Source organism: Mustela erminea, chromosome 9 (assembly GCF_009829155.1).
Source record: "Mustela erminea isolate mMusErm1 chromosome 9, mMusErm1.Pri, whole genome shotgun sequence".
Lineage (NCBI taxonomy): Eukaryota > Metazoa > Chordata > Mammalia > Carnivora > Mustelidae > Mustela > Mustela erminea.
In genome coordinates, this window is record NC_045622.1 from 14,880,567 (window position 1) to 14,906,561 (window position 25,995).

Genomic DNA, 25,995 nt, shown 5'->3' on the forward strand with positions numbered 1-25,995 from the left:
TTTACAAAGCTTCTTCATACACATTATCTCTAGATCATGTTTTGATCTGTTCAATAAAACTTCCTCAAATGCCTTCTAACTGCTGTACCAAACACCAAGATGGGTTAGGGGTTGAATCATTACAATCTCATGAGGTAGGTATTCCCACGGAAAACTGAAGCCCAGAAAAGCTGAGCTCTGGTGTGAAAGATCCTAGAGCCTAGGATAGTTCCTGACCCATGGAAGAAGGATTTAATTTCTTCTCCGCTTTCCAGGGTCCAGTGGATATAATATAACCCGCAAGGGAAAAGGGGCTATTTCTCAAACAGAATGCTTGTTAGGAGGAAGGGTCCACCCCATTTATGTGGATCAGTTTCCCATTACATACATGACAAACCACATGGGCATGTTACGATCTGTTTGGCACAATGCCCGGTTCACAGGAGGTCCAGAAAACAGTGTTTGCAGAAGTGAGTGACGGCTGTGTTTCAAAAGGTCTGTAAAATGCGGTACACAGTAAGTTCAAGTGCATGCTGCATGTCCAGTGGAGCAGCCGTGTGGCGCGCTCCCCTGGGTGGGGCTGTGACTCATTCCCCCAGCGTAGGGTCCAGGTTGGGATGCGGAGCTGAGCTCCAGGCAGCCACGAGTTCTGGGTGGAACCCTGGAGTGAGCGAGGAGAGGAGAAGAGGGGCTGGCAGCCCACTGCTGGAATCGAGCGGCTCCCTCTACTGGCCAACTCGAGAAATCACCGGGTGTTTCCATGCATCTGTGTGTCACTGTGTCACGAGGAGTGTCACAGGTGTGCCAGCGACTGACGGTGGAAATGCCGGCATGGGTATAGGTGTGTGAGGGTGCCTGTTCGTGGCTCAGTGTGGGTGTGCCGGTGCCAAGCGGGCCTGGCTTTGGAATCGGAGTGTACACACACAACCGCATCATGTAACACAATTAACTTTGGGACTGGAGGCGGGGGTAGGGGGTAGGGGGCGCGGCGCTAGGGCTGCCGATGATCTGAGATTACTTCGTGAGGCGATTAGGACGCAAGGATCCTCCAGCTGGGACTCCTCACCTAACCTCTCGCAGGTGGGAGGGATTCAGTTCCTGGGAAGGGACTCTAATCCCCTAAAGCAACTAAGGACCCAAGAAAGGGTTAACGTTGGGCCCTACAGTGACTTCAATCATTGGCTCAGAGCACTGTCAGTCAGAGTTCTGGGGCGGGGTTTTCGGGGCCGCCTTCAGACTGCCCAGGGCCCCTCACTTGCCCCTCGACCCCCACATCGTTTCACTTCTGGGCTGCGCCCACACCCCCATCTTGATGGAGACACCTTCCTGGGCCTGGAGGAGGAGCGGATCCGGGCATCCTGGCTTCCCCACTCACTCCAGCTGCCTGGCTTCCTGATAGATGGTGATTATTATGTAATAGACCTGCTGGACAGAACCGTGCCAACGCTGGGAACACTCTGCCCCCTCCCGAAGCGTGCCCCAAGGCCTGGCACCAGCAGCCCAGAGTCCGCTGTCCAGCTCTGCCGGCGCCCCCAGCACCACCTCCGTCCCGGGGCGGGAGACCCCTGGGCCACCTTCCCCGGTGGACCTGGGGCCACGTCTTGGGATGGGGCGGGCGCCAGCTGGCAGTCGGGCGGGCGCCCAGCAGGTCTCAGTGTCGGCCTGCGGAGTTTGGCTCTACCAGCGCCTCGCCAGGAATATGGGACCCACCTGGCCCCTCCAACCTGAACTTGGAACTTGGGAGCCAACAGAGGTGGGGATAGGGGGCGCAGGGGCCAGGATCGGAAAGGGAAAGAAGTTTGGGAAAGGTGCGGGGGCAGGAAAAAGGAGGCTGGGAGAGGGGGCCGGCAGGGGCAGTGGGGGAGGGACTCTTATCCTGACAGGGCTCCCGCCTTCCCCGACTGGAGGGTTTGGAAAAACTGAGCAGGCAGCCAAGGCTTGGCTGGAAATCCAGCAGCCCACCCTCCTGGGGACACAAAGCTGGAGGGCGGAGGCTGGGCGGGGGAAGAGAGCGCGACCCCGGGGAGGGCAGGGCCTCTTTTGGGGCTGGGGGCCCAGGGGCCAGGTCCCTGGGGAGGGGGTTCCTGGCGCTGTCTCCCTGCAGTCTGCTTCCCCCTTCTTCTCTCTCCCCCCTCCTTTCCCCCTCCTCCCCTTCCCCGGCTCCAGTCTTGCAGATTGCGGGCAGACTTAACTCCTTGTGTGCCAGCCTGGTGGACTCCGGGGTGGTGACGCTGGGAGGGAGAGAAAGAGGGAGGGACTCCGGACCCCACTCCCACCACTGTTTAACACCTTGTGGCCCGGAATGCAGTCTCGGGATTTGGGCTGATCAGAGCCCTGGAAGGCTGGCTGACCGATACTCGAGGGGATACGCACAAAACCGGGCACCTGAGAGCTGAGTGATCTGGCCCATTCTGCTGCCAAATCTTAATTGTCCTTACTCCCCCAACCCCAGTCCTCCGTGTCTCTCCCTCCAGTCTCTGACCACCCTCCCCCACCAACACTAGTCATTACAAAGGTCCCTGACAGACGGAAGGCGGCGGAGAACCCGGAAGTCTGGCTCCTGCGGCTGCCCCAGCATTCTCTGTATCCCCTGTGAGGCCCAGCGCAGGTGACCACAACCCTTGCCTCTTTTGCCTTCGCCTTTCTGCGGAGACAGCTCCCCAACGGAGGCAGGGAATGCTAGCCTCCGCCAGCTCCGGCTAGGACGAGCGCCTGAGTAACTGGAAACGCTGATATCGCCTTCACCCCAGCCCCTTTCTCGGGCAGCACCCCCTCCACCATCAGATTTGCCTTCCAGTACTCTGAATGACTCCGCCTGAGGGAAGTAACCCAGGCTGGGCAGGAAGGGGTTAACGGGGCTACCCGACTCCGTGTGAGAGCCAGGTGAGGCACCGCCCATCCTGGCCTTCAGGTGTAGGGGGGTGGGTTGGAGGAGTGGAGGGACACTGACCTAAGGGCTGCGTGTTTTGGGCCCCCTGGTGGCTAGAACTGGCTTAGCAGTTAACGGCTCCAGCTCTGTTCAGGTGGAAATGGGTGGAGGACTTGGGAGACAGCTGGAGTACTACTCCCGAAGGAATAGCACTTCCGGAGGTAAAGAGACTCCTCTGGGAAGACTGATGGAAGGAGGGAGCTCCCACAACGCCTGCTCTGCCACCCCCACTCAGCAGGCTGCCTCAGCTACTTCCAGATCTTTGCCTGAGGGGACTCTTACTTGTGGGTCCCAGGTGCCCAGGGACCTGGAAGGGGGGGGGCGGGTAACAGAAGACATGACCCTGTCCTCCCAGGGTCTCAACCTAACAGAGGGGGTCAGTCGAAGGAAGCTGCTCCTCACCTGTTTCTTTCTGTGCCCCCAGCCTTCCCAGAATGCCTAGTCCTTCCAGACCCCAGCATCAAATTCAAACCTATATTCAAAGCTTCCACCAGCTAGCCTGCTGCACTCTAGCTTCCCTCTCCTCCAGCCAAGCTGCCCTCTGGGTTTCTCCTCATAAAAGTACCCCGCTTGAGGGATTTTAGGTGATCGAAACAACTTCCCTTTCTCCCCCTCAGAGCTGAGACCCTTTCTCCCCTCCACCCAGAAGCCCTCCCAGGTTACTAAAGGCCGTGCCCTTGCAGACTTCCTTCCCTCCTTCCTTTGTTTTTCCTTCCAGTTGCCTTACTTCCCACCCTCTCCCCATTTCCCGTTAAGCATCTAAGACTTCCCTCTTCTGTGGCCAGTTCACCCAAATAGGGACAATTCTGTCCTCCTTTAAGGCTGTGACACCTGCCTCAATATTTGCCTTTTCCTCCTGGAATCCTCCTCTGACCAACCCCATCTACTTATTCATTCAAAAACTATTTTTGAAGACCTACTATGCACCGGGCACTGGACCAGACAGTATGTATATGTCGGTGAGCAAGACAGATGTGGTCCTTGCCCTCAGAGCCTGCAGTCTAGGTGGGGACAGACAAGCGAACAAGTGATCTCAATTCAGTATCATGAAACCTTGGGGAGCACTTGAAAGAGACCCTTATCCTGGAGTTGGGAGCCTGAAAAGTCTCCTACAAACTCAGGGAGAAACATCTGAGCTGAGACTTATGGCCGCCTAAGGTGCGCCTAAGGTTCTGTCTGGGCAGACAGTACATATCCCTGGAGGCCTAAAGATAGACCAGGATCCCAGCAAGGAATCTCACCAGATGTTACGAGGGAGGAGGGAGGGATCTCTAAGGCTGTCTTCCCAAACAACCCATTCCTTTTCTTTTTATTTTTTAAAGATTTTATTTTTTAAGTAATCTCTACACCCAACATGGGGCTCAAACCCACAACCCCGAAATCAAGAATCGCATGTTGTGCTAACTGAGCCAGCCAGGTACCTCCCTCACCCCACCCACAACAATAATCCATTGCTAAGAAATTCCCCGAGACCTAAAAAGAGGACAGACCTGAGAGTCAAGAGTATGTGACATTGGCCTAGTCACGTGTGACCCTGGCCTAGTCACACCCTGCCTCCAGCCTTATTTTTTTTCATATGTAAACCAAAAGGATTGGATGAGTTTATCTTCTGGGCTCTTTATCGGGAAGATAACAAACAAGCAGGCTTGGTTAGTGGATCCAGAAATACCCACTCCGGGGCTCCAGTGGGCGTGGGGAGGGGGGGAGGAGGGTGGCTTTTAGAAGTCCTGGAGAGGCTACCAGGAAGCTGGGGCCCAGAGTCACATGTCACCTACCCTTCACCGTGCACTTTGCCTGGCAGTTCTGTGTCCTGGGAATGTTTTATTTTCTGCCATCAACTGAGGGGCAAGGACCTTTCTGAGATTGTGCTGGGAGGGGCGAGCATGAAGCACTCAACAAGATACGTTAGTTAGTGCAGTAATTTGCTCTTATAAGTGGCATTAGAGAGCTTTTGTTTTTGAGAGAATATTCACAGGTCTGGGCACCTGGGTGACTCAGTCGGTTAAGCCTCCCCCTCCTGCTTTCGGGCTCAGGGCATGATCTTAGGGTCCTGAAATGGGGCCCCGTGTCAGCTCCCTGCTCAGGGCAGTCTGCTTAAGATGCTCTCTTCCTCTCCCTCTGCTCCTGCCCCCCAATAAAATAATTCATTAATTAAAAAAATAGACCTAACAGGTGAGGAAACTGAGGCCCAGTGTGGTGATAGGATGGTGGCTGGTGGGTGATGGCTGGCCGTGGTACACAGGCCTCCTGGTTCCCAGTCCAGACCCTCCCCACCACACCACTGCAGTACTTGCTTCCAACTTTCCATTGGACTTCTTCCTGTGTCTGGCTCATTTTCCTGCAAGGCCACAAGATCTGGGAAGGCAGGCTTGGCCGCCTTATCAGGGCTCTGAACACAGGGAGGGGGGGCTCAGCTGCCCAGGCTCCTGGGGCTCCTCCTTTTCTCTCTCATCAAGACTCTCTTCATAAGCAGGTGGCTCTCTGGCCCAGTTGAACAATGCCATCCCTGGATTGTGGATAAATCCCTGGGCCCAGCGTAGTCCTAGTCCCAGTCAGACCTCAGACCTGCTCTGTGACTTCAAGCAAGCCAATGGACTTGCCTGGGGCTCATGTTCTCTGTCTGTCAAAACCTATAACCGCTTCTAACTGCTGGGCATTTGGCACTTCTTGAAGCCCCAGATTAGGCGATGGCTTTCCAAGACAAACCTCTTGGTAAGAGAAGGTAAGAGAAGAAGCCTAACATTCCAGTCTTCTTGTCAGAATCTCATGGCCTTGGGACCATGTCCACTTCATCTGCTGGGACTGGAGTCCTGCGTCTTGGGGGTGCCCATGCCCTGGCACGATGCTGGAACCCAGGAAAGAGGCAGAATATGAAACCCGAATATAGTCTGGGATCCCGCCACCCAAATAATTTGCCACCACCAAAAATCATTTCAAAAAGGAATCCCAAAGTTTACTCATATCTCCTGATGATCCAATTCGTAACCTACGGCTCCACTTGTTAAAATTCCCTTTCCCTCTTCTGTCTGCTACAGTGTGCGGCAGCTGACTCACTCTCCACCAGGTTCTGTCCTCTGTAGTCCACGCAGCTCCTCTGCCTCCCTTAGCCCGCTTTCATCCCCTTATCATACGGACTGGCTTAGCCTGTCAGGCGTCATTATTTTCCTTTTCTTTCACCCATTACCCAGATTCTCCCTAACCCACAAGAAAGCTGCCTGGCTCCTGCCTCCTGTCTCTCACCTGCTCGGCTCCCAGTTCTGCATCACAAAAGCTCTGGAACTGAGCAGGCCGAGACAAGATTTCCCACAACAGGTGAGGGATAAAATTATCTTGGGGGTGAGGGGAGGGGAGATGAGGGAGGCTGAGATCAGTCAGTGATGAGTAAGTTTTGATCCCGCGTATTGACCAGGAGAACGTTTGTGTGTTTTAGGGTTTTGTCTTCATCTCCATCTTGTTAAAAATTTTTCTTATTATCTTATATGAAAATACAGTATCATGTTTCACTGCCCTCAAGGAGCTCATAAGGTAGTGACAGTTAAACACAATGAAAGATGCTAAATAATGAAAAGATGTGGACTTGATGTAATCAGTGCAGGTGGCATCCTCAGGGAGCCCTGTGGAGAAAGAGGAGACTGACCTCAGGTCCAGGGGAGCACGAAGGTTTGGTGAGGGGTACAAAAGGACAAAAGCAGGAGGAATCACAGATCTTGGTGGGAAGGGGCCTCAACAAAGACCCAACTACCTGGTTCAGGTTCCCCACCATCCCCAGTCAGGCCCTACCGTCACCTTCACCGGCCCTGGTAAGCAGTGTGTCACATGATGTGAGTCTAATTCTTCCTCCCCTTCACAATTTGAGCTTTAATGACTCCTGACTCCTCCCCTCTAGCCTCAACGTTCCCAGCTCACTAAACAGCCACTGCCATGATGACTGATACCTTGCCAACTCAGAGTAAAGCAGGACTATCAATCCTCTCCTTTATTCCAAATAGTATATCTCTATTAATATGGCCTAAAATTGAATTTACCCTTGGCAACCATATTATGCTGATGACTTAGACTGAACTTACTAAACCCCTCGATTCTGTGATTCTGTTTCACCTGAATTGCTGCCCCCCCCCACCCGAACCGCTTCTGAACCATGTCTGGTCCATTATACATTGCTGTGGTCTTACATAGACCTCTGATCATCTCCTCTTGTTAAGTTGGCCTAACATTCTTTTTTTTTTTTTTTTTAAGATTTTATTTATTTATTTGACAGAGAGAAACCACAAGTAGATGGAAAGGCAGGCAGAGAGAGAGAGAGGGAAGCAGGCCCTCGCTGAGCAGAGAGCCCGATGCGGGGCTCGATCCCAGGATTCTGAGATCATGACCTGAGCCGAAGGCAGTGGCTTAACCCACTGAGCCACCCAGGCACCCCAAGTTGGCCTAACATTCTATGGGTGGAGATGACTTGGGGATACTTTTCTTGTTCTTCAAAGTGTTTACTATCTCTCTAGGCTTATACATGTGAAACATGATACTATATTTTCATATAAGATAATAATAAAAATATTTAACACGAGAGAGATGAAGGCAAAACCCTAAAACATACAAATGTTCTCCTGGTGGATACACATTGAGAGCCAAGAAGACACCTGGTTTTATAGGTGGGGTGGTATCATATCATCATAAACCTCAAAAGCCTAAAGGAAGAATAAGAAAATTCAAAAGGTTTTTGAGTACAAGAGTCTTCTAGAAGCAGGCTGATATAGCAAAAAAATAAAAGCACTTACTTTGGAACTCTACAGATCCAATTTTGAGTCCTAGCTCTGTTGCCTTCTAGTTACAGAACTTTGAGCAAATTACTTTAACCAGGGGTGCCTGGGTGGCTCAATGGGCTAAAGCCTCTGCCTTTGGCTCAGGTCCTGATGTCAGGGTCCTAGGATGGAGCCCTGCATCAGGCTCTCTGCTCCTCAGGGAGCCTGCTTCCTCCTCTCTCTCTCTGCCTGCTTGTGATATCTGTCTGTCAAATAAATAAATAAAATGTTTTTTTAAAAAATTACTTTAACCAGTTAGGACGTCAGTTTCTTCTCCTGTTGAACAGGATAATACCTACTCTATAGATTAATGTGGCAATTAAATGAGATGATATATATGAAAAACTGCATATCTAATAGGCTTTCAACAAATTAAGAAGAAAAAGCAGAGGAAGGAAGGCGAGAAGAAAGTCATGTTTAGGACAGGTTTGGTTTCTGAGGGGAGACTACATTTATGAGAGACCTGAGAAAAAAGCCCAAGTGTGAAGTGAGCCTCTAGTGAGGCCCAAATTAACTTGCTGGATGCTTGGTCCAGGGCAACATCTACAAAATGGTAGAGGGCTAGAAGCAGAGGTGGACGATATTTCAGAAGGAGAAATTGATTCATCTTGGATGATGTGGAGAATGACAGAAGAGACAGCAACGGGGAAACACCCAGAGAGGGGATGGATTAGGGCAGAAGGCTCATGTTTAGAGTGGTAGAAGTAGGCGGGACAGTGGGACATCCCAGCAATGAGCAGGTGGACAGATCTGAGTAGAACTGTGGGGAGCCGAAGTCTGAGAGACAGTTAGGTGTTTGGGAAGCACCCTGGTGGGGTTAGCTGTATAGGCCTTGGGTCTGATCTCTGAGGATGAGGTGGGTAGCCAGCCAAGCGTAGTACCCTCCAGGACACCCCAGAGCCACCTGATTTTGACTTAGGACTAGAAGAGAAAATGTCCAAAAGGGTTTTCCCTCCAGACCACTCCAGGCCGCTTGGTCAGAGCAGGACAGATGAACATGAACTTAGGTTCACCTTGACATCACAGGCCTCAGCCCAGCGCCCACTGGGACCCAAACCCTGTTCCTCCAGGACTCTCTGTTCCTGGGCCCTGATAACAGAAGGACACAAGTGCCTGTCTAGCCAATGGACTCTGGCTTGTTGCTACAATCAGGGGCTTGAAAAGGGAGAGTTGGGAGGGGAGGTGTAGAAAGAGAGATCTGGACAGAAGCGGGTGGGGACAAATGGAGAGCCAGAGAAGAACAGAGAAGTGGGGGGCTGCCATAAAGAGCAAAGTGATCACCATGAGTATGTGGAAATGCAGGCTGATGGAGGAGAAAAAGAGAGACTGAAGGAGGGGGCAGAAAAAAAAGATTTGCTGAGAAACTGATGAAGTGCAACTGAGAAAACTGTTGCCATGGTGACGGGTCCAGAGGAGGGAGTAGGAATAGAAATCGGATTATGAGTTGGGGGAGTGGGGAGGGGGTCGTTCAAGACCCAGAGGCAGTGTCCCCACACCAGGCCCACCCCCCCCAGCCCTCCCCTTGTCTTGAGGACTGCCTTTCCCAGAGGGCTCACCAAGGCCAGTCCTAGGAGTGCAGAGAGAACAGAAGCCTGGGAGGGGCTGGGGCTCTGGCACTTTCTCCGCTCCTCTCCACCCTGGGCTGACACAGAACAGATCTGTACCCCACCCCCAGCGTGCCTTACTCGCTCCCACACAGCTCTCTCCGTCCGGCCGAGTTTCTGTCCTCCAACCTCTTCCTCAGAGGCCTCCTCCCCAACCCCAGTGAAGAGAGGGGAGGGGACTTGTGGTAAGAACCTACTGTGTGTCAGGCACAGTGCTGGGCACCTCAGGCCTGGACCCTTACAGCCTCACCACAGCCCCCGAGGAGGGGTACTGCCTCCGTGGGCAGCCAGGAAACTGAGGTCAGGGTCCCAACCCAAGCTGGAAAGTAGCAGCCCGAGCTGGCCTTCAAAGCCATCTACTGCCCTCCTTGTCCCTGGCCTGCTACCTTCCACAGCCCCACTTCCCACGCCCAGCAGCCCAGCAGTCCGGCACTCTTGGGACAGGGTGGGCAGGATGGGAGGGCCTGGGAGACCAGTTCAAGGCTCTCGCTCTGCTCTTGGGAGATAGAGGACTGGGGACACTGGAGGCAAATGTGCCACAGCCCAGCCACCTGCAGAGCTCTAGGCGAAGTGGGAGCAGGCGCAGGGGAGCGCTGAGCTCAGGGCTAGGGGAGTGGGGAGGAAGGGCTGAGGGGGAGAGGCTGGTTGGGGTGAGGGGAAGCTCTGAGGCAGGCGTTTCCGGCAGAGCTGAGGAGAAACTTCCAGCAAGGCCGAGTGGGGAGTGCTCAGGCTTTGCAGCCTCTGAGCTGGTGAGCTAGTGTGACTGGGGGCAGGTCCCTGCAAGTGGGAGTGGCTGTGGGGGGGACGCGGTCTCCCTCCCCCTCCCTAGGGCTTCTGTACAAATAACAGTTTTGTAAAGGGCACGGATCTGATGTGCATATCAAACAGGGCCTAAGGAGATGGGAGAAGGCAGAGTTCAGGGGGCTGCGACCTTGGGTAGCAGTGCCAAGACCACCCCTCCCTGCCAGAGGGTGGGGTGGGATTCCGAAGGATGGGGGGGGACCTTCCCCTGTGCCCTACTTTTCCTCCTAGCAACCACCTTGAGACACCTCCCTGTTCTCTCTGGGGACTGGCACGAGCTCCAGCCACAGACCTTCAGAAGTGGAGAGGGGTCAGCAGTAGCTGGACCCCAAGAGGCCTGCAGGGCAGGATTCTGTTGGATCCCCTGTATGCTGGGCTTGAGCTCCGGGTCCCTGCCCCACACCCCTGTAGAGGGGGAGGAGGGGATAGAGCTCCTTCCTCCTTAGGCCTGAAGGGAAGGCTGCCCCAGACCAGCTCACTTCTGCTTCCCTTCACCCCTTCTCCACACTCCACCAACATCCCAGGAAGCCCCTCCTGCCTTCCTTCCCTGAGCCCACCATAGGTTCCCACAGAGAAGCGGGAAGGGCACCCAGCCTGAGGTACAAGTGGTAAGGAACTGTGGGGGTGGAGGGAGTGGGGGAAGGAGACTCTTCAGAGCTACCCTCCCCCTGCACACCTGCCCTCCCTAGGCTCTTGGTCTCTTAGCCCTTCATGGAATCCCAGACCCAGACTGTCAGTCCTTCAACACCCTGTTGCCTGGCCCAGGCACCCTCACTCACACACCTTCACTCCCAGAGGGAAGCAACCTCCATGACTCTTACTTGCCCAAGCCAAGGAGCACGTTTCAAATCTCTCCCATTCCTGTGAACCAGTTTGCTGTGGAGCATGGCCCCTAGGAGCATTCTTCTTCGGTACCTGGGATACCACACTCTCCTGGCTCTTCTTCCTTTGAGGGGAGCTTCTCAGGCTCTCTTGCTGTCTCCTCTTCCCCCTTTGACCATGATGGCGGCCCCCAGGCTCTGTCCTGTCTTCTCACGGACTGGCGCTCCTCTCTCAGGCCGAAGCTGCCACACAGGTGCCCACAGGCTTCTTGAGCTCCAACCACACGTCCAACCACCTTCCACACACCTCTCCTGGGTGTCCCTCAGGCACTTCAGTTCAGTGAATTCAAAAGTGACAGCTCTCCAACCCCTCCCCACAAGTCCTGCCCCCCACCCCCCACCCCCAGCTAGTGGCAGTGCCACCATCAGCCAAGCCAGGGCCCGGGAGGCATCCTTCGCTCTGCTCCCCACCCTGCCCCGTAGAACCTCCCAATCAAACCATCACCCCAAAATTCCGTCTTTGGTCATTTTTTGCCCAGAATCTTATCTCAGCAGTGTGTCAAGAGACATCTGAAATATCTCCCAGCTATTCGTCCAACTCCATCTCTCCATTGCAGCAAAAACCATCATTTTACGATACAAATTTTTTTAAAAGATTTTATTTATTTATTTGACAAACAGAGATCACAAGTAGGCAGAGAGGCAGGCAGAGAGAGAGGAAGGGAAGCAGGCTCCCCACTGAGCAGAGAGCCTGATGTGGGGCTCCATCCCAGGACCCCGGGATCATGACCTGAGCCAAAGGCAGAGGCTTTAACCTACTGAGCCACCCAGGCGCCCCTTTACGATACAAATTTAATCATGAAACTCTCCAGTTTAAAACCCTTCAACAGCTTCTTTTTATCCTTAGGATAAAAATTAAAATTCTTTTTTAAAAAAATCAAAATTCTCTAAAGGGGTTTACAAAGCTTTTCATCTCGTCCTGGCTACTTCTCCAATGACTTCCCCAAATTCTGCTCTAAACCTTCAGTCCTTTGAGGCTTTGCAGCTCCCTTACCCTAGAACAACCTCTCCTCTCCCCCTTTTCTTCCCTCCACCTTCACCTTGGGAACTCCTACTCAACTTTCAGAGCTTCACGTAATTACTGCTTCCTCCAGGAAGCCCTCAGGACTGCCCAAGCCCTTAGAAGTTGCCCCTTCCATGAGGAGCCTCTCTGGCAGGTCATTTAATGTCACTGACCTTAGTTTCCTCATTAATACAATGAGGAGAGTAACAGTACCACCCACCCCCCTTCCAGAGGTTGCCATGAGGATTAAGCAAGGAAATAAATGAAAGACTTAGCGCAGTGCCTGACGTGTGGTAAACACTCGGTAAGTAACTGTTAGCATTACCTTTTCTACGAAACTCCCGCTGCAGTGTAAGAGCGGACTCCAGTATTTCCCATTATACCATAATTTCCAGGAGAGCAATCATGTTCACCTCTGAATGCTCAGTACTTAGCGCAGTGACTGGTGCAAAGGCATTTAATAAACATTTATTGAATAAATTAATTCATGTTAATTCAGCCACCATTATTTCTTGGATGGATTAGCTCTCCTTCAGACCTAAGGCTTAATTACCCCACAATCAAGTCTCCACCTTCTCCTGCAATAATCTTTCTCCAACCAAACTGCATTTTGCCACTTTCCTGCTTCAACCCTGTTAGAGGCTCCTTACCATCTCTGGAAAACCTGAGGGGCCAGGCCTTTGCCAGGTGGTTCCTTCTCTGTGCCTGTTGTCTGTTCCTTCTCTCCCTCCCCTTCCATCACAAGCCCTCCTTGCTGGGGCTCTGGCCAAGTGTGACACTGAACTCCTGGGTACTTAACAGGCCTCCAGCCTCTAGCCCTTCAACCTCAGTCTCCCTCCTTGCTCTCTTAGCAAAACACCTACTCCTGTTCTTTTTTTTTTTTTTTAAGATTTTTAAAATTTATTTGAGAGAGAGAGAGATAGTGAGAGAGAGCATGAGTAGGGAGCAGAGGGGGAAGCAGACTCCCTACTGAGCAGGGATAAGGTAGGGCTCCATCACAGGACTCCAGGATCATGACCTGATCCAAAGGCAGATGCCCAACCAACTGAGCCACCCAGGCACCTCCACCGACTCCTGTTCTAACACCGGGTTCCAGATGACACGATCTGGGGCCCCCCAGGGGTGAAGCTGGCCTCAAAGAAGTTTATCATTTGGCTCACAAAGTGCATTTTATAATATATGTTTGTTTAGAATTTGAAAGTAAGACCACGTTACATACAAATTCAGATGTCTGGCCTCTTTTGAAAAAAAAAAAAAAAAAAAAGTGCGCCTGGGTGGCTCAGTGGGTTAAGCCGCTGCCTTCGGCTCGGGTCATGATCTCAGGGTCCTGGGATCGAGTCCCGCATCGGGCTCTCTGCTCAGCAGGGAGCCTGCTTCCTCCTCTCTCTCTCTGCCTACTTGTAATCTCTGTCAAATAAATAAATAAAATCTTTAAAAAAAAAAAAAAAAGAGGAGGCACAACTGCCTTAGGTACCCCCTTTCCTCAAGGCAACGCTTCCCCTTGAACCAGAGCTTCTGCCCCTGTACTCTCTCCAGTTGGCCCCAATTTCACTCACCTTGTTTTACTGCTTTTGTTCTCTGCCTGGCTCCTGGAGACACTGGGGTCTGCAGATCCTGTTGGCCTCACATATTTGTGCTCCGTCCAGCTGCAGTGAAGACCTTGGCTTTCTTTCCCCAGTGGCCACCTGGATGGCTGCCACTCTCTGTCCCGTCCCAGGCCGCACTCCCCTGTTCCTCCTCTCTTCTCACATCTTTATTCGACCTTGACCTCACTCTTCAGCATTCTTCCCGTCCCATCCTTCGCCCCTTCTCATAACTTGCCTGCATCTTGGTCTCCAGCCTTTTACTCTTCCCAGCACCCTATACCTCCTATGCCTTGGAAACCTGAACTCTGAGTCAGTCTGCCCTGACAGTTGTATCATCTCTGCACTCAAGCTGCTGTGTAATTTGAAAAGCTCCCCAAATGTCAAGGTCAGTATGTTGGTTAGTATTATCTGTCAACTTGACTGGGCCAGGATGCTTGGATATTTTGTCAAACATCATTCTGGATGGCTCTGTGAAGATGGTTTTTGGATGAGGTGAATATTTCTATCAGTGAACTTTGGGTAAGGCAGATTACCCCATGGTATGGTGAGCCTCATCCAATCAGTTGAAGGCCCTATAGAACAAAGACTGACCTCCCCTCTCCCTTCCCCTAAAATGAAGGAATTCAGCCAGCAGACTACCTTTGGACTCCAGTTGCAACTCTTTCCTGGGTCTCCAGCCTGCCTGCCTCCCCCTTCAGATTGTGGATTTGCCAAGCCTCCACAATCACATGAGCCAATTCCTTAAAATAAATCTCTCTCTCTGTACACATCCTGTCTGTTCTGTTTCTCCAGAGAACCCTGACTAATGCAGCCAGCACCCCTGAAAATGAGCGGTCCCCAAGCTCAGCTGGGCCACCACCATCAGACAGCCTTCTTCAAGGCCCTTGGTAGCCATGTCCTCCTCTCCCCATAAATAGTTACTCAAACTCTCATCCTTCCTCAGACCCCAAACCCTTCTCCCAATTGAGTTTTCTACTTCCCAGAGAGAGTGGAGGTCATCAGGAAGGAACTACCTTAATTTGCTCCTTCCCTCCCCCTTTCTCCCCCACCCTCTCCCCCACAATTTCTCTGCATTGCTGCCCAATCTTTTCTCTCTGTTGAGAGAGAGAGAGTCATTCCTATGGCTAAAGGCTAATGCCTCCACCTCTGATCTGAACACCATTTTTTCCCTCCTCCAGAAGTCTCTACATCAGTCACACCCCTTCCCCTTCTACATCTTTACCTTTTTTTTTCTTTTAAGATTTTTATTTATTTATTTGACAGACAGAGATCACAAGTAGACAGAGAGGCAGGCAGAGAGAGAGGAAGGGAAGCAGGCTCCCTGCTGAGCAGAGAGCCCTATGTGGGGCTCGATCCCAGGACCCCAGGATCATGACCTGAGCCAAAGGCAGAGGCTTAACCCACTGAGCCACCCAGGTTCCCCCTCACACCACAATTTCAACCATTGCCCACTTTCCCTCTCTTTAACACCCCCTCCCCGTTCTGTGCTCCAGACTCATACACGCAACTATGAAAATGTCATTTTCATCAAATTTCCCAAGATATCTGTGTGAGTTGTCTATTGGCGACTTGTAAAAACAGATATTATTCTGAGTATCTTGTGAAGTTGCCGCAAAAGATGTCAGCCTGGGCCACAGTCATCTGAAGGCTCGACTGGGGCTGGAGGTCTGCTTCCAGTCTTGCTCATTCTCACAGCTATTGTCTGGAGACCTCAGGTCCATGCTGGATGTAGGCAGGAGGCCTCAATCCTTTGTCACATGGACCTCCCCATAGCAGTGCTCCCACGTCCTCCAGAGTGAGTTATCCAAGAGAGAGCAAGGAGGAGGATGCATTCCTTCTCTGATCTAGCCTCAGAAGTGATCATTGCTTCTGCTGGATTCTGCTGGCCACACAGACTAACCCTGACCCAACGTGCTGATCCGTTACCACTGCCAATCCCTTCCCACACTGTTCCCAAAATGTTCATTCCACCATTAAAACTCTTTAAAGACTCTCTGTTTTCTTCAGGGTTAAAAAATCAAACTTCTTAGCACAGGATACAAAGCCTCCAGTGACCCAGCTGGTGGCTGGAGGTCTTGTCCTGCTCATCTTTGCATCCCTCTTTCTAGCCAAGATATATTTGTTTACAGTTCCCTGAAGGTGTCGGGATAATTCCCTTCTCTGAGCCTTTTCATATGCTGTTCCCTTTTTGGAATATCCCCTTCTGCTTATTTCAACTGGCTCATTCTCCAAAACTTAGCAACTTGAGAGCAGGAGTGATTTCTTGTCCTCTCTGTATCTCATCTATCATGGAGCCCATCACAGAGGACTTGTTCAACAAATGCCTCCTAAATGGAAACACGAGTGGACAGGCAGTTCCTGTGTGCCTGGGGCCCCGGGGGCTTGCTTGGTGTACAAGGTACAGCTGGCCCATATCTCGTCACTTGCCCTCTGTATCAATGACACAGTTGGAAATCCAAATTCTGGTGTCTGGGTTCCTCTTCTTCTTCTTCTTCTTCTTTTTTTTTTTAAAGATTTTATTTATGTATTTGAGAGAAAGACAGAGAACAAGGGGTGGGGTAGACAGAGAGGGAGAAGCAAACTTCCTGCTGAGCAGGGAGCCCAATGCAGGGCTTGACCCTGAGATCATGACCTGAGCCCAAGGCAGACACTTAACTGACTGAACCCCTGATTTCTGATTTTTAAAAAATTAATTACTGTATTTATTTTAAGAAGGCTCCACACGCAATATGGGGCTTAAACTCATGACCCTGAGTTGTATGCTCTACTAACTGAGATAGCTAAATGTCCCCAAATTCTAATTTGTATCCCACCTCATTAGCTACTAGCTCTGGGACCTCAGGAATCTCATTTATTGCCTCTGAGCTTCTAGTTTTCATCTGCAGTAAGGGTTAAAGGAGAGGATAAGATGAATTACTTAAATTAATATTTATTGAACCAGATATCATGCTATGTACTCTTAAATAAATTAGCTTGAGTGATGGTCATAATATCTCAGTGAGACATATTCTATACCCTTTCTACAGAAGAGGAAACTGCAGCTCGGAGTACCTAAGTAGGTAACATGGCCCAAGTCACAAAGCTGGAAGAGCTGGGGTAAGTGGTTGCATCATAGGGAACATTAGAAAAAATAAAGGAGGGGCGCCTGCGTGGCTCAGTGGGTTAAAGCCTCTGCCTTCAGCTCAGGTCATAATCCCAGGGTCCTGGGATCGGGCTCTCTGCTCGGCAGGGAGCCTGCTTTTCCCTCTTTCTCTGCCTGCCTCTCTGCCTACTTGTCAGCTCTGTCTGTGAAATAAATAAATAAATAAAATCTTTAAAAAAAAAAAAAAAAAGAAAGAAAGAAAAAAGAAAGGAGCATCCGGGTCTCTTCCAACCCTGCATGACACATATTTTTTTCTTTTAGCCTTTTCCTCAGATCTCAAGGATAGAGGCTTTGCCACTTCCCATGAGACCAACATTCTGTGACACCATGTCTTGCTTCTTGGTCCAAGTCCCCAGGATTCCCCCAGTCTGCTCCTGCCTATTGTGACAGTGATCTCCAGCACTCCTTCCACACCTTTATTTTAAAGCATTTTTACACCTGTCACATCTCGCTAGATGACAGAAAAGGAACAAGTCTTCCCATTTTTTTTAAGTCTTCCCATTTTATAGGTGCGAAAACTGAGGTTTAAAATGACTCAGCTAAAGTCACATGGTACCAGTTATCAACAGGAAGACAATAGTCCCCATCAGAGGCTCACAGGCCCATGGAGTCAAGTGGGCATGGTTCCTTTTTTTTTTTTTTTTTTAAGATTATATTTATTTATTTTGAGAGAGAGAGAGAGGACGAGTGATGGGGAGGGGTAGAGGGAGAGGAAGAAGCAGGTTCACCACCAGCAGGAAGCCCAATGCAGGGTAGGGGGAGCTCCATCCCAGGACCCCGGATAATGACCTGCCTCAGTGGACATGTTTCTAATGGACTGGCAAGGCAGAAAAGCTGCATTATAGAATAAGAACCGCCGAAATACCAGACAGACCTGGGTTCTGATCTGCGAGCCTCTGGCTATAGAACTACCACAGTTTGGGAACAGACACAGAGTACTATAATTCAGCAAGAGTAGGTCAGTTTTAAGAGCTGATCTTTTAGTCCAGGCAAAATAGAGAGATCAAGAACTCCCTGGAGGCAGAAACTTATTTTGCCTGTGTATTCCTGGTGCCTCGCACACTCCGGTACTTCATGAATGTTTGTTGACTTGGGTATGGGACGAGGAAGGAAGGGGGCAGAAGAGGAAACTTCAGTGAGTTTAGAATTAAGAGTCCGAGGGGGAGACAGCTTAGAGAATGGGTCCAAAAGAGAAACCCCACAGGCATTTGTGGCCCTGGTTCCTTTCCTCCAAACTGCAAAGACATCCCCTAGAGGCCCAGGGTGCTGTGGCTTTAAATGACTTCAGCGTGTCAATGAATCTGCTTTGCTAAAAGAGTTATCCTCTTGCTCCTGCGCTTGGCCTCCCCCTCCTTGCAGCTCCCCAAACCCTTCTCGGCCGCTGTGATGGGATAATTAGATGCGAGAGCTCAGCACAGATGATGCTCCAGTTGCTTAGCAACTAATGGTTTCCATGGAGACCGCAAAGCACAGCCTCCAGAGCAGCCAGTGAGCAGCTCGGCAGGGCAGGGAGAAGACGCAACTCTCAGTTCCTCCAGAAACCTGGGGAGGGCCGGGGTAGGGAAGGGGGGCTGGAGGGAAAAGGGAAGGCTTAAAGGCACAGGGCCTTGTTAGCCCTTTAAAATCCGGGCAGAGCTCTGCCCTGCCCTACCCCACTCTGTCCCACTCCTAATTTCAGATGGGGTGTGGACTGTGGTGTGGAACCAAGACAACCCAGCCTGCACTTAACCTGCACCCCCCCCCTTTCTGCTTCCTGGTTTGGGACTGGAAGAGATACTTCCCCAGCCCCAGGGTCCACATCCTTCCAGGTCAGTGATGGGATTTCAAGAGCACCAGGAAGATCCCCTCACCCCTAGGATGCCAGCACCTACTTTGTTCCCTCTCTCCAAAGTTCTCCTCAATGTGCAAACAGTCCTCTTTCGGTTTGTAGGATGGTGGTAGGCAGACAAAAGCCAAGGCACAGAAAAAACAGAATTCAATTCCTCACCCCAAGGCAGCCTGTCCTGAGAGACTGGGAAAAACACATCTGCCCCTTATCTCCTCCAAAGAGGATCCCGTTGCTTGCGCGCGCGCGCGTGTGTGTGTGTGTGTGTGTGTGTGTGTGTGTGTGTGTGTGTAAGGGGCACAGCACAGAGCATGTGGTAATTCAAAGTCTGGGCCTCTCAGTTGACGTTACCTGGAAGCTTATTAGAAATGTAGACTTTCAGGCTTCACCTCAGACCCACTGAATCAGAACCTTCCTCTCAGTGAGATCCTTAGTGATAAATCAGCCCCGGAAATGTGGACCAGAGATGGTCTGAGAGCCTCCTACCCTCTGTTTGGGTCCATGAGTTTTAGCCTCACAGTCACCCCATGCTAGCACTCCAGCTTTGAAGCTCCCCCTCCCATCATGGGGGTAAGGACATAGCCCCCCCCTCACTTCCTTACAGGACCCTGGCCCTTCTCTGGGACTGGGGAAGAGAGAATGGTTCATGGCGTCCAGACAACCTTCAGGGATGTAGCTCTTGGTCCCTCCTAGCAAAGTCTCCCTCTGAGTCTGTTTCCACACCTACAAAAGAGAGCCAGTGACATGGACAGCCCACAGTGGCCAGAATGAGAAGTATGGTGGCCCATGCCCTGTGCCCATTGCGAGGACTTTCTCCTCATCTCTCCTCGCTTTCCCCAACTCCTCTCTCACTTCTGTCTGGTTGAGCCCAGGGGTGGGGGATGTAGTCAGAGGGGTTGTGTGTCTTTTTATTTTCTCCTGCCAGGTCTCTCTCTCCTCCATTCTCCATCAGTTTGACAATGGTGCCGACTGAGGCTGACTGCCCTTCTCTACAGGACAGGGCTGGTGCCCCCCTCTCCTGTTTCTCTGAAAGTCTTCCCTAGCATCTCTTGGCCCCTCCAGAGGACTTTGACTCCCACACACTCCCTGGCACGGACACCCCTCTGCTTCTCCCCGAACAGCAGTGTCTGGGCCTCACAGGCTTCCGTGAGTTGGAACCCTTGGCTCTGCTGCCCCCATCCCCTACTACCAGCCTCAGTTTCCCTCCCATCCTTGCTCGTCCAAGGCCCTGTCTGGGGCCCCTCAGCACTCATCTCCTCTTCTTGCATACTAGGACAATCTCAGAACTTGCTGCCCTTCTGGAAGGCTCCCCACAGATGTGGGGAGCCATCCTCAACAGGCCACACTTCCAGAGGCACGTGCGGGCAGGAATGCTCAGGCCCTAACATGTGGGAGTTCTAGGGGAAGGGGTGATTTCCACCCCCACCTTAATAACCCAGCCCCTCTGCAGCTGACTAAGCCGGCAAGATCTAGCTAGGGCATCCCCACTTCTGGCCTGAAAAACCTGTCTGGGGGGCCTGCCCTGAGGCTGTAGGGCCCAAAGGGCAGGTTGGACAGGATTCCCCTCCAGCCACTCCCACCCCAAGACAAAATCAGCCACCGCAGGGGCCTGGCCTCACTTGCCTCTGGAAGCCACAGCCAGCCAGCTCCTGTTCTAGCTCCCAGCCCAGCTATGGCATCCCTGCTGCCCGTCCGGACCTGGCCCTTGATCATGATTCTGCTGACTGTCCTGGCCCTGGGGGCTGCAGGTCTCTGCCATCTCTGATGGGGTGTGGGGAGGGACTCTGAGTCCAGCGCAGGAGGCACTGTGCCTTCGGGGCCCTCGAAGAGGAGCTGGTCTGGCCAGTTGGGGGTGGGGGGCCGGTGATGGCAGTGACCAGGCATCAGTCACTGAGCTCAAAGCACACTCCTGGTCCTCTTCCAAACCCGGGAGGCAGAGAGGTGTGGGAAAGGACCCCAGGCTAAGAATCCCGGTAAGGTTGGTGGCCGCCCCCGACTGGCATCCAGAGCCTGGACGCTGGTGGACGGCCCAGCTTCTGCAGCCCAAGCCTGCCACCTGGTGGTCAGATGAGCAAAGGCCTGTGTTCTGCCCACGCGTGGTAGAGTGGAGGCGTCTGCATCCTTAGAAATGGCCCCCAGGGGTCAGGGTCCCATCTGATGGTGGGGAAGGGGATTGGTTGCCCCAGCTCGAACTCCCTCTTGGCCCCCCAGCAGACTTCAACATCTCAAGCATCTCCGGTCTGCTGTCCCCGGCACTAACGGAGAGCCTGCTGGTTGCCTTGCCCCCTTGTCACCTCACAGGGGGCAATGCCACACTCATGGTCCGGAGAGCCAATGACAGCCAAGGTTTGCTACCCCCTCCCAGGGTGGCCCCCTGATCCCCAGAGACCCTACCCAGGACACCATCCGCACCCCTTCCCCAGCTCCTGCCTTCCTATAACCCTTCTCCTGGGCCACCCATATTTCATATTCCATACTTCACCCCCAACTTGCTGCCCAGTGGTGAAATCTAGCTTCGTGGTGCCTCCATGCCGTGGGCGCAGGGAGCTGGTGAGTGTGGTGGACAGCGGGGCCGGCTTCACAGTCACCCGGCTCAGCGCATACCAGGTGACAGACCTCGTGCCAGGAACCAAATACTAGTAGGTCCCAGATCCAGGGCACCTGTGGGAGGGGGTGCAGGGAGAGAAGATGGGTCCTGACATTTGCTGGTGGGGAGGGATCTGGTCAGCTTGGGGTAAGAAAGTAAGGATACGGCTGAAGGGATCAAGAGCCTAGAGGAAGGCACGGCTAGGAAGGGGGAGGCCTGGGCTCTCTCCCTCTCTTCCCAAATCCCAGATAATCACTGAGTTTCTCCTCTCTCTCCCAAACCCCTCCACAAAAGCATTTCCTACCTAGTGACGAAGGAGACATCCACTGAGTCCAGTAGAGAGATCCCAATGTCCACACTTCCTCGTAAGTAAATCAGGGCCCTCCAAATCTTCCCTGGGCTCCCTTAGCTTCTTTGTGTACCTGTATCCTAGCCCTGAGCCCTTGGCCTTTTAACTGCCTGTCGACTCATCTCATAAACTAAAGGTTCTCTGTGGGTAGGGATCGTGTCCAATCAGTTTCTGTGTCCTTAGTGGCCAACACAGGAGATGCTTCATAAACGTTTACGTGATGAATGTGTGGCTCAGCTGACTGGTTGGTTGAATAAATGGATGAAAGAAATCTGGGTGAGCCAGAGAGCCTCAGGTTGGGACAGGGGCTCCTCCTGCCCACCAAGGCCTCCCCTGCCTCTTCTGACAGGAAGGAAGGTGGAATCCATTGGGCTGGGAATGGCCCGGACGGGGGGCATGGTGGTCATCACAGTGCTGCTGTCTGTCGCCATGTTCCTGCTGGTGGTGGGCTTCATCATCGCGTTGGCCCTGGGTGCCCGGAAGTGAGGAGGCCAGCGCCAGGCAGCAGGCCTCCATGAGGTCCGGGACCCTTTCCATTTCCCCAGCCTGTGTGCCCACCTCCTCTGCTGAAAAGACTACCTGCTCCCAGTCCTCAACCATGGCTTCTAAGGGGCCTTCACCTCTCCTCCCTGCCCCCTCTCACTGGAGCCTTTTCCTCCCTCTGCCCTCCCCTAGGTCCCTGGTGCCTCCCCTCCCCCCACTCCCTATAATCCCCTCCAACCCACTCCTGTCAGAACTGACGCTCCTCCCACTTCTCCTCTTTAATCTCACCGCGCACCCCCCCCCCAACAATTCACCCTTTCGTCAGTGACAGAAATCCCCTCAATAAAGTCTGACACCACATCTGCCCTGTGTTTCCCTTCTATGGGCTCCACCTGGGGGGAAGAGAATCCTCCTTAGGCAGCAGATGCTCCCCATCCCCTCCTTGCCCCACAACCCAGAGCAGCTTCTCTCAGGAGGCCCGCAGGGGCCCGGATGAGGATGATTCGGAGTCAGGAGTCAAGGGTTCTCAGAACACACCTGGGCTGTGGGTTTTGCCCCGCTTGGCAGCAGGCAACCCAGCCGGCTTGTGGTGCACTGTGTGGGCGGCTCTGGAGGCCGGAGGGTCTCGGGATGTTGGGGGAACAAAGGGAAGTGGTGGGGAAAGGAGTACAGGCTCTGACTAGGGACAAAGAGGGCCACCTGGGTGAGACCCTGAACAGGACGCTGAGCGGTGGGAGAAGTGGAGAATAGGGTAAGGGAGACTAGGAGGAGGGAGCGGAAGTGGAAGAACCCTGGGTAGAGGACAAGAGTGGTACAGTCTGGTCACTGAGGGAAAAGAGCAGGAGTGGTCCCCTTTCCAATACATGTCCCTTGTAAGGATCAGTGACTTTTTTTTTTTAAAGATTTTATTTATTTATTTATTTGTCAGAGAGAGAGGGAGAGAGAGCGAGCACAGGCAGACAGAATGGCAGGCAGAGGCAGAGGGAGAAGCAGGCTCCCCACCGAGCAAGGAGCCCGATATGGGACTCGATCCCAGGAGGCTGGGATCATGACCCGAGCTGAAGGCAGCTGCTTAACTAACTGAGCCACCCAGGCGTCCCAGGATCAGTAACTTTTGTATTGATCTTAGAGGAAGTACAGGATCTTTAAGGTGATCTTCAAGACCAGCCCTAGTCTTTCCCCTCACAGCTCCACCATGTTCCCTCCAATATCCTGTGTTCCTTCTTGCCTCAGGGCTCTTGCACAGATTATTCCATATGCCTGACTTGCTCTTATGACTGCCCCCAACCCCACCCCACACCAATTGCATAGGTAACCCACCTCCAGGGAAGCCTCTGACCTCCATCCCCTCACTAGGTTCCCCTATCCTGTCTTTCATAGCATTACTCTGGTTTATAATTATGTTTATGTGGTTATTCTTTTGTCTCTCCCAGTAGACTGTATGTTCCCAAGAGCAGTCATTTTGTTCCCAAGGGCCTGCAGTACCTGTGTTCCACAGTGCTGGGGGCATAGTGGGTACTCAGGAAATACTTGTTGAATAAGTGAACAAATGAATGAATGAAAGTACAGTCCCTTGAAGAAAAGGTGGGGACTGGGAAAGCGCCAAAAATTGTAAAAACAATAAAAAACAACAAACATAGAAGATGCTGGAACAATGGCCTTAACAACCCCTTTCTAGAGCAACCCAAGAGCCTGGGAGACAAAGGCAATGGAAGAGAGGAACAACAGTATTTATTCATTCAACAAACATTAACTGAGCATTTATTATGTACCAGACACTACTAGAAGGGCTAGGAATAAAATGTAGCAAGGCATTGTTCCTCCTTCATGGGTTTATGTGGAACTCAATGCAAAAAACAGATTTCCAAAAATGCAAACGAGTAAATAAGTTAAATAAAAAGTGTGGTAAGTGTTGGGTGCTTGGGTGGCTCTGTTGGTTAAATGTCTGCCTTTGGCTTAGATCATACCCCAGGCTGGGCGCCTGGGTGGCTCAGTGGGTTAAGCCGCTGCCTTCGGCTCAGGTCATGGTCCTGGGATCGAGTCCCGCATCAGGCTCTCTGCTCAGCGGGGAGCCTGCTTCCTCCTCTCTCTCTCTGCCTGCCTCTCTGCCTACTTGTGATCTCCCTCTGTCAAATAAATAAATAAAATCTTTAAAAAAAAAAAAAAAAAAAGATCATACCCCAGGGTTCAGGGATCAAGTCCCACATCGGGCTCCCTGCTCTGTAGAGAGCCTACCTTTCCCTCTCCCACTCCCCCTGCTTTTGTTCCCTCTCTCACTGTGTCTTTCTATCAAATAAATGAATAAAATCTTTAAAAAAGACTTTATTTATTTGAGAGGGAGAGGGAGCACAAGCAGGGGGAGTAGCAGGCAGATAAACCATCTTAAATGGTAGACTGATTTGAAAAGGCCTATTAAAAAGTAGATGCATTACAATAACTTTTTATTCAGTCTTTTATTATTTATTTATTTACTTGACACACAGAGATCACAAGCAGGCAGAAGCAGGCAGAGAGAGAGGGGAGAGTAGGCTCCCTGCTGAGCAGAGAGCCTGATGCGGGACTCGATCCCAGGATCCTGAGATCGTGGCCTGATCCGAAGGCAGAAGCTTAACCCATTGAGCCACCCAGGCACCCCTTATTCAGTTTTTTTTTTTAAAAGATTTTATTTATTTATTTATTTATTTATTTGACAGAGAGATAGAGAGAGAGCAGAAGTAGGCAGAGCAGAGGCAGAGGGAAAGAGAGAAGCAGGCTCTCTGCTGAGCAGAGAGCCCAATGTGGGGCTTGATCTCATGACCCTGGGATCATGATCTGAGCCAAAGGCAGAGGCTTAACCCACTGTGCCACCAAGTTGCCCCCTTTATTCAGTTTTTTAAATAAAATTTTATTTATTTATTTGACGCAGAGAGAGAGAGAGAGAGAATAAGCAGGTAGAACAACAGGCAGTGGAAGAAGGAGAAGCAGGCTCCCGGTGGAGCAGGGAGCCTGAGGCAGGGCTCGATCTCAGGATGCTGCGATCTTTTTTTTTTTTTTTTTTTCAGATTTTTAAAAATATTTTTAAATGTATTTATTTGTCAGAGAGAGAGAGCACGAGCGAGTGAGCACAAGCAAGGAGAGCAGCAGACAGAGGAGGAGGGAGAAGCAGGCTCCCTGCTGAGCAGGGAGCCCAATGCAGGACTTGATTCCGGGACCCTGGGATCATGACCTGAGCCGAAGGCAGCCACCCAGGCATCCCCCCAGGACCCTGGGATCTTGACCTGAGCTGAAGGCAGACGCTTCACCAACTGAGGAGCCACCCAGGTGCCTCCTCCTTATTTTATTTTTTTTAAGTAGTCTCCACAACCAACATGAGGCTTGAACGCACAACCCGAGATCAAGCGTCTCATGCTCTACCCACTGAGCCAGCTAGGCACACCGAACACAAATTATTTTTACAATTAGAGAAATTAGCCTTAGAATTACTATTAGAGATAATAAAGGTAGAGTCTAGCAAATTTTCAAAAGGGAAGCTGTTGTTTTCACTTTAGTTGAAAAAACTAAATTTATTTATTTATAAATTTATTAATTTATCGAGGGTCTACTATATGCTAGGTACTCAAAGTTTCTGGACCATTAGACAAGCCACAGGCAGTGTAGTACAGAGTGCATAGGCTCATGATAGGGAATCCAGGATGCACAGAGGAACCAAAGGGGACTAGTTCACCCACTGGCCAAATCTGGGACAATTTTATAATTATAAAATTTTATAACAATTATAATAAGTTGTTAAAAATTTTTAAAAGATTTTATTTATTTATTTGACAGAGATCACAAGTAGGCAGAGAGGCAGGCAGGGTGGGGGGGAAGCAGTCTCCCCACTGAGCAGAGAGCCCAATGTGGAGCTTGATCCCAGGACTCTGAGATCATGACCTGGGCTGAAGGCAGAGGCTTAACCCACTGAGCCACCCAGGCACCCCAATAAGTTGTTATAATTAATAATTACAAATAATCCACTCTAAGAATCCTTTGGGTCCATATAGACAATAAACAA

The 25,995-nt window shown here is 51.6% G+C and overlaps 1 protein-coding gene across 5 annotated transcripts; it reads left to right on the forward strand.

Annotated features, from left to right (window-relative positions):
- The first annotated feature begins 18,189 nt into the window (after positions 1–18,189).
- On the forward strand, positions 18,190–22,318 carry UPK2 (uroplakin 2). 5 transcript variants are annotated; one of them, XM_032358662.1, is made up of 7 exons: positions 18,190–18,209; positions 18,400–18,529; positions 20,205–20,294; positions 20,761–20,892; positions 21,047–21,185; positions 21,428–21,498; positions 21,832–22,318. In XM_032358662.1, the coding sequence occupies exons 2-7, from the start codon at positions 18,400–18,402 to the stop codon at positions 21,966–21,968; spliced, it is 699 nt and encodes a 232-aa protein (XP_032214553.1). In that variant the 5' UTR covers positions 18,190–18,209; the 3' UTR covers positions 21,969–22,318. The 5 variants fall into 5 exon arrangements, with proteins under 5 accessions (XP_032214553.1, XP_032214552.1, XP_032214554.1 ...); XM_032358661.1 differs by lacking the exon at positions 18,190–18,209 and adding an exon at positions 18,221–18,278; XM_032358663.1 differs by lacking the exon at positions 18,190–18,209 and adding an exon at positions 19,151–19,320 and having other exon boundaries at positions 18,484–18,529.
- The last annotated feature ends 3,677 nt before the right edge of the window (positions 22,319–25,995 follow it).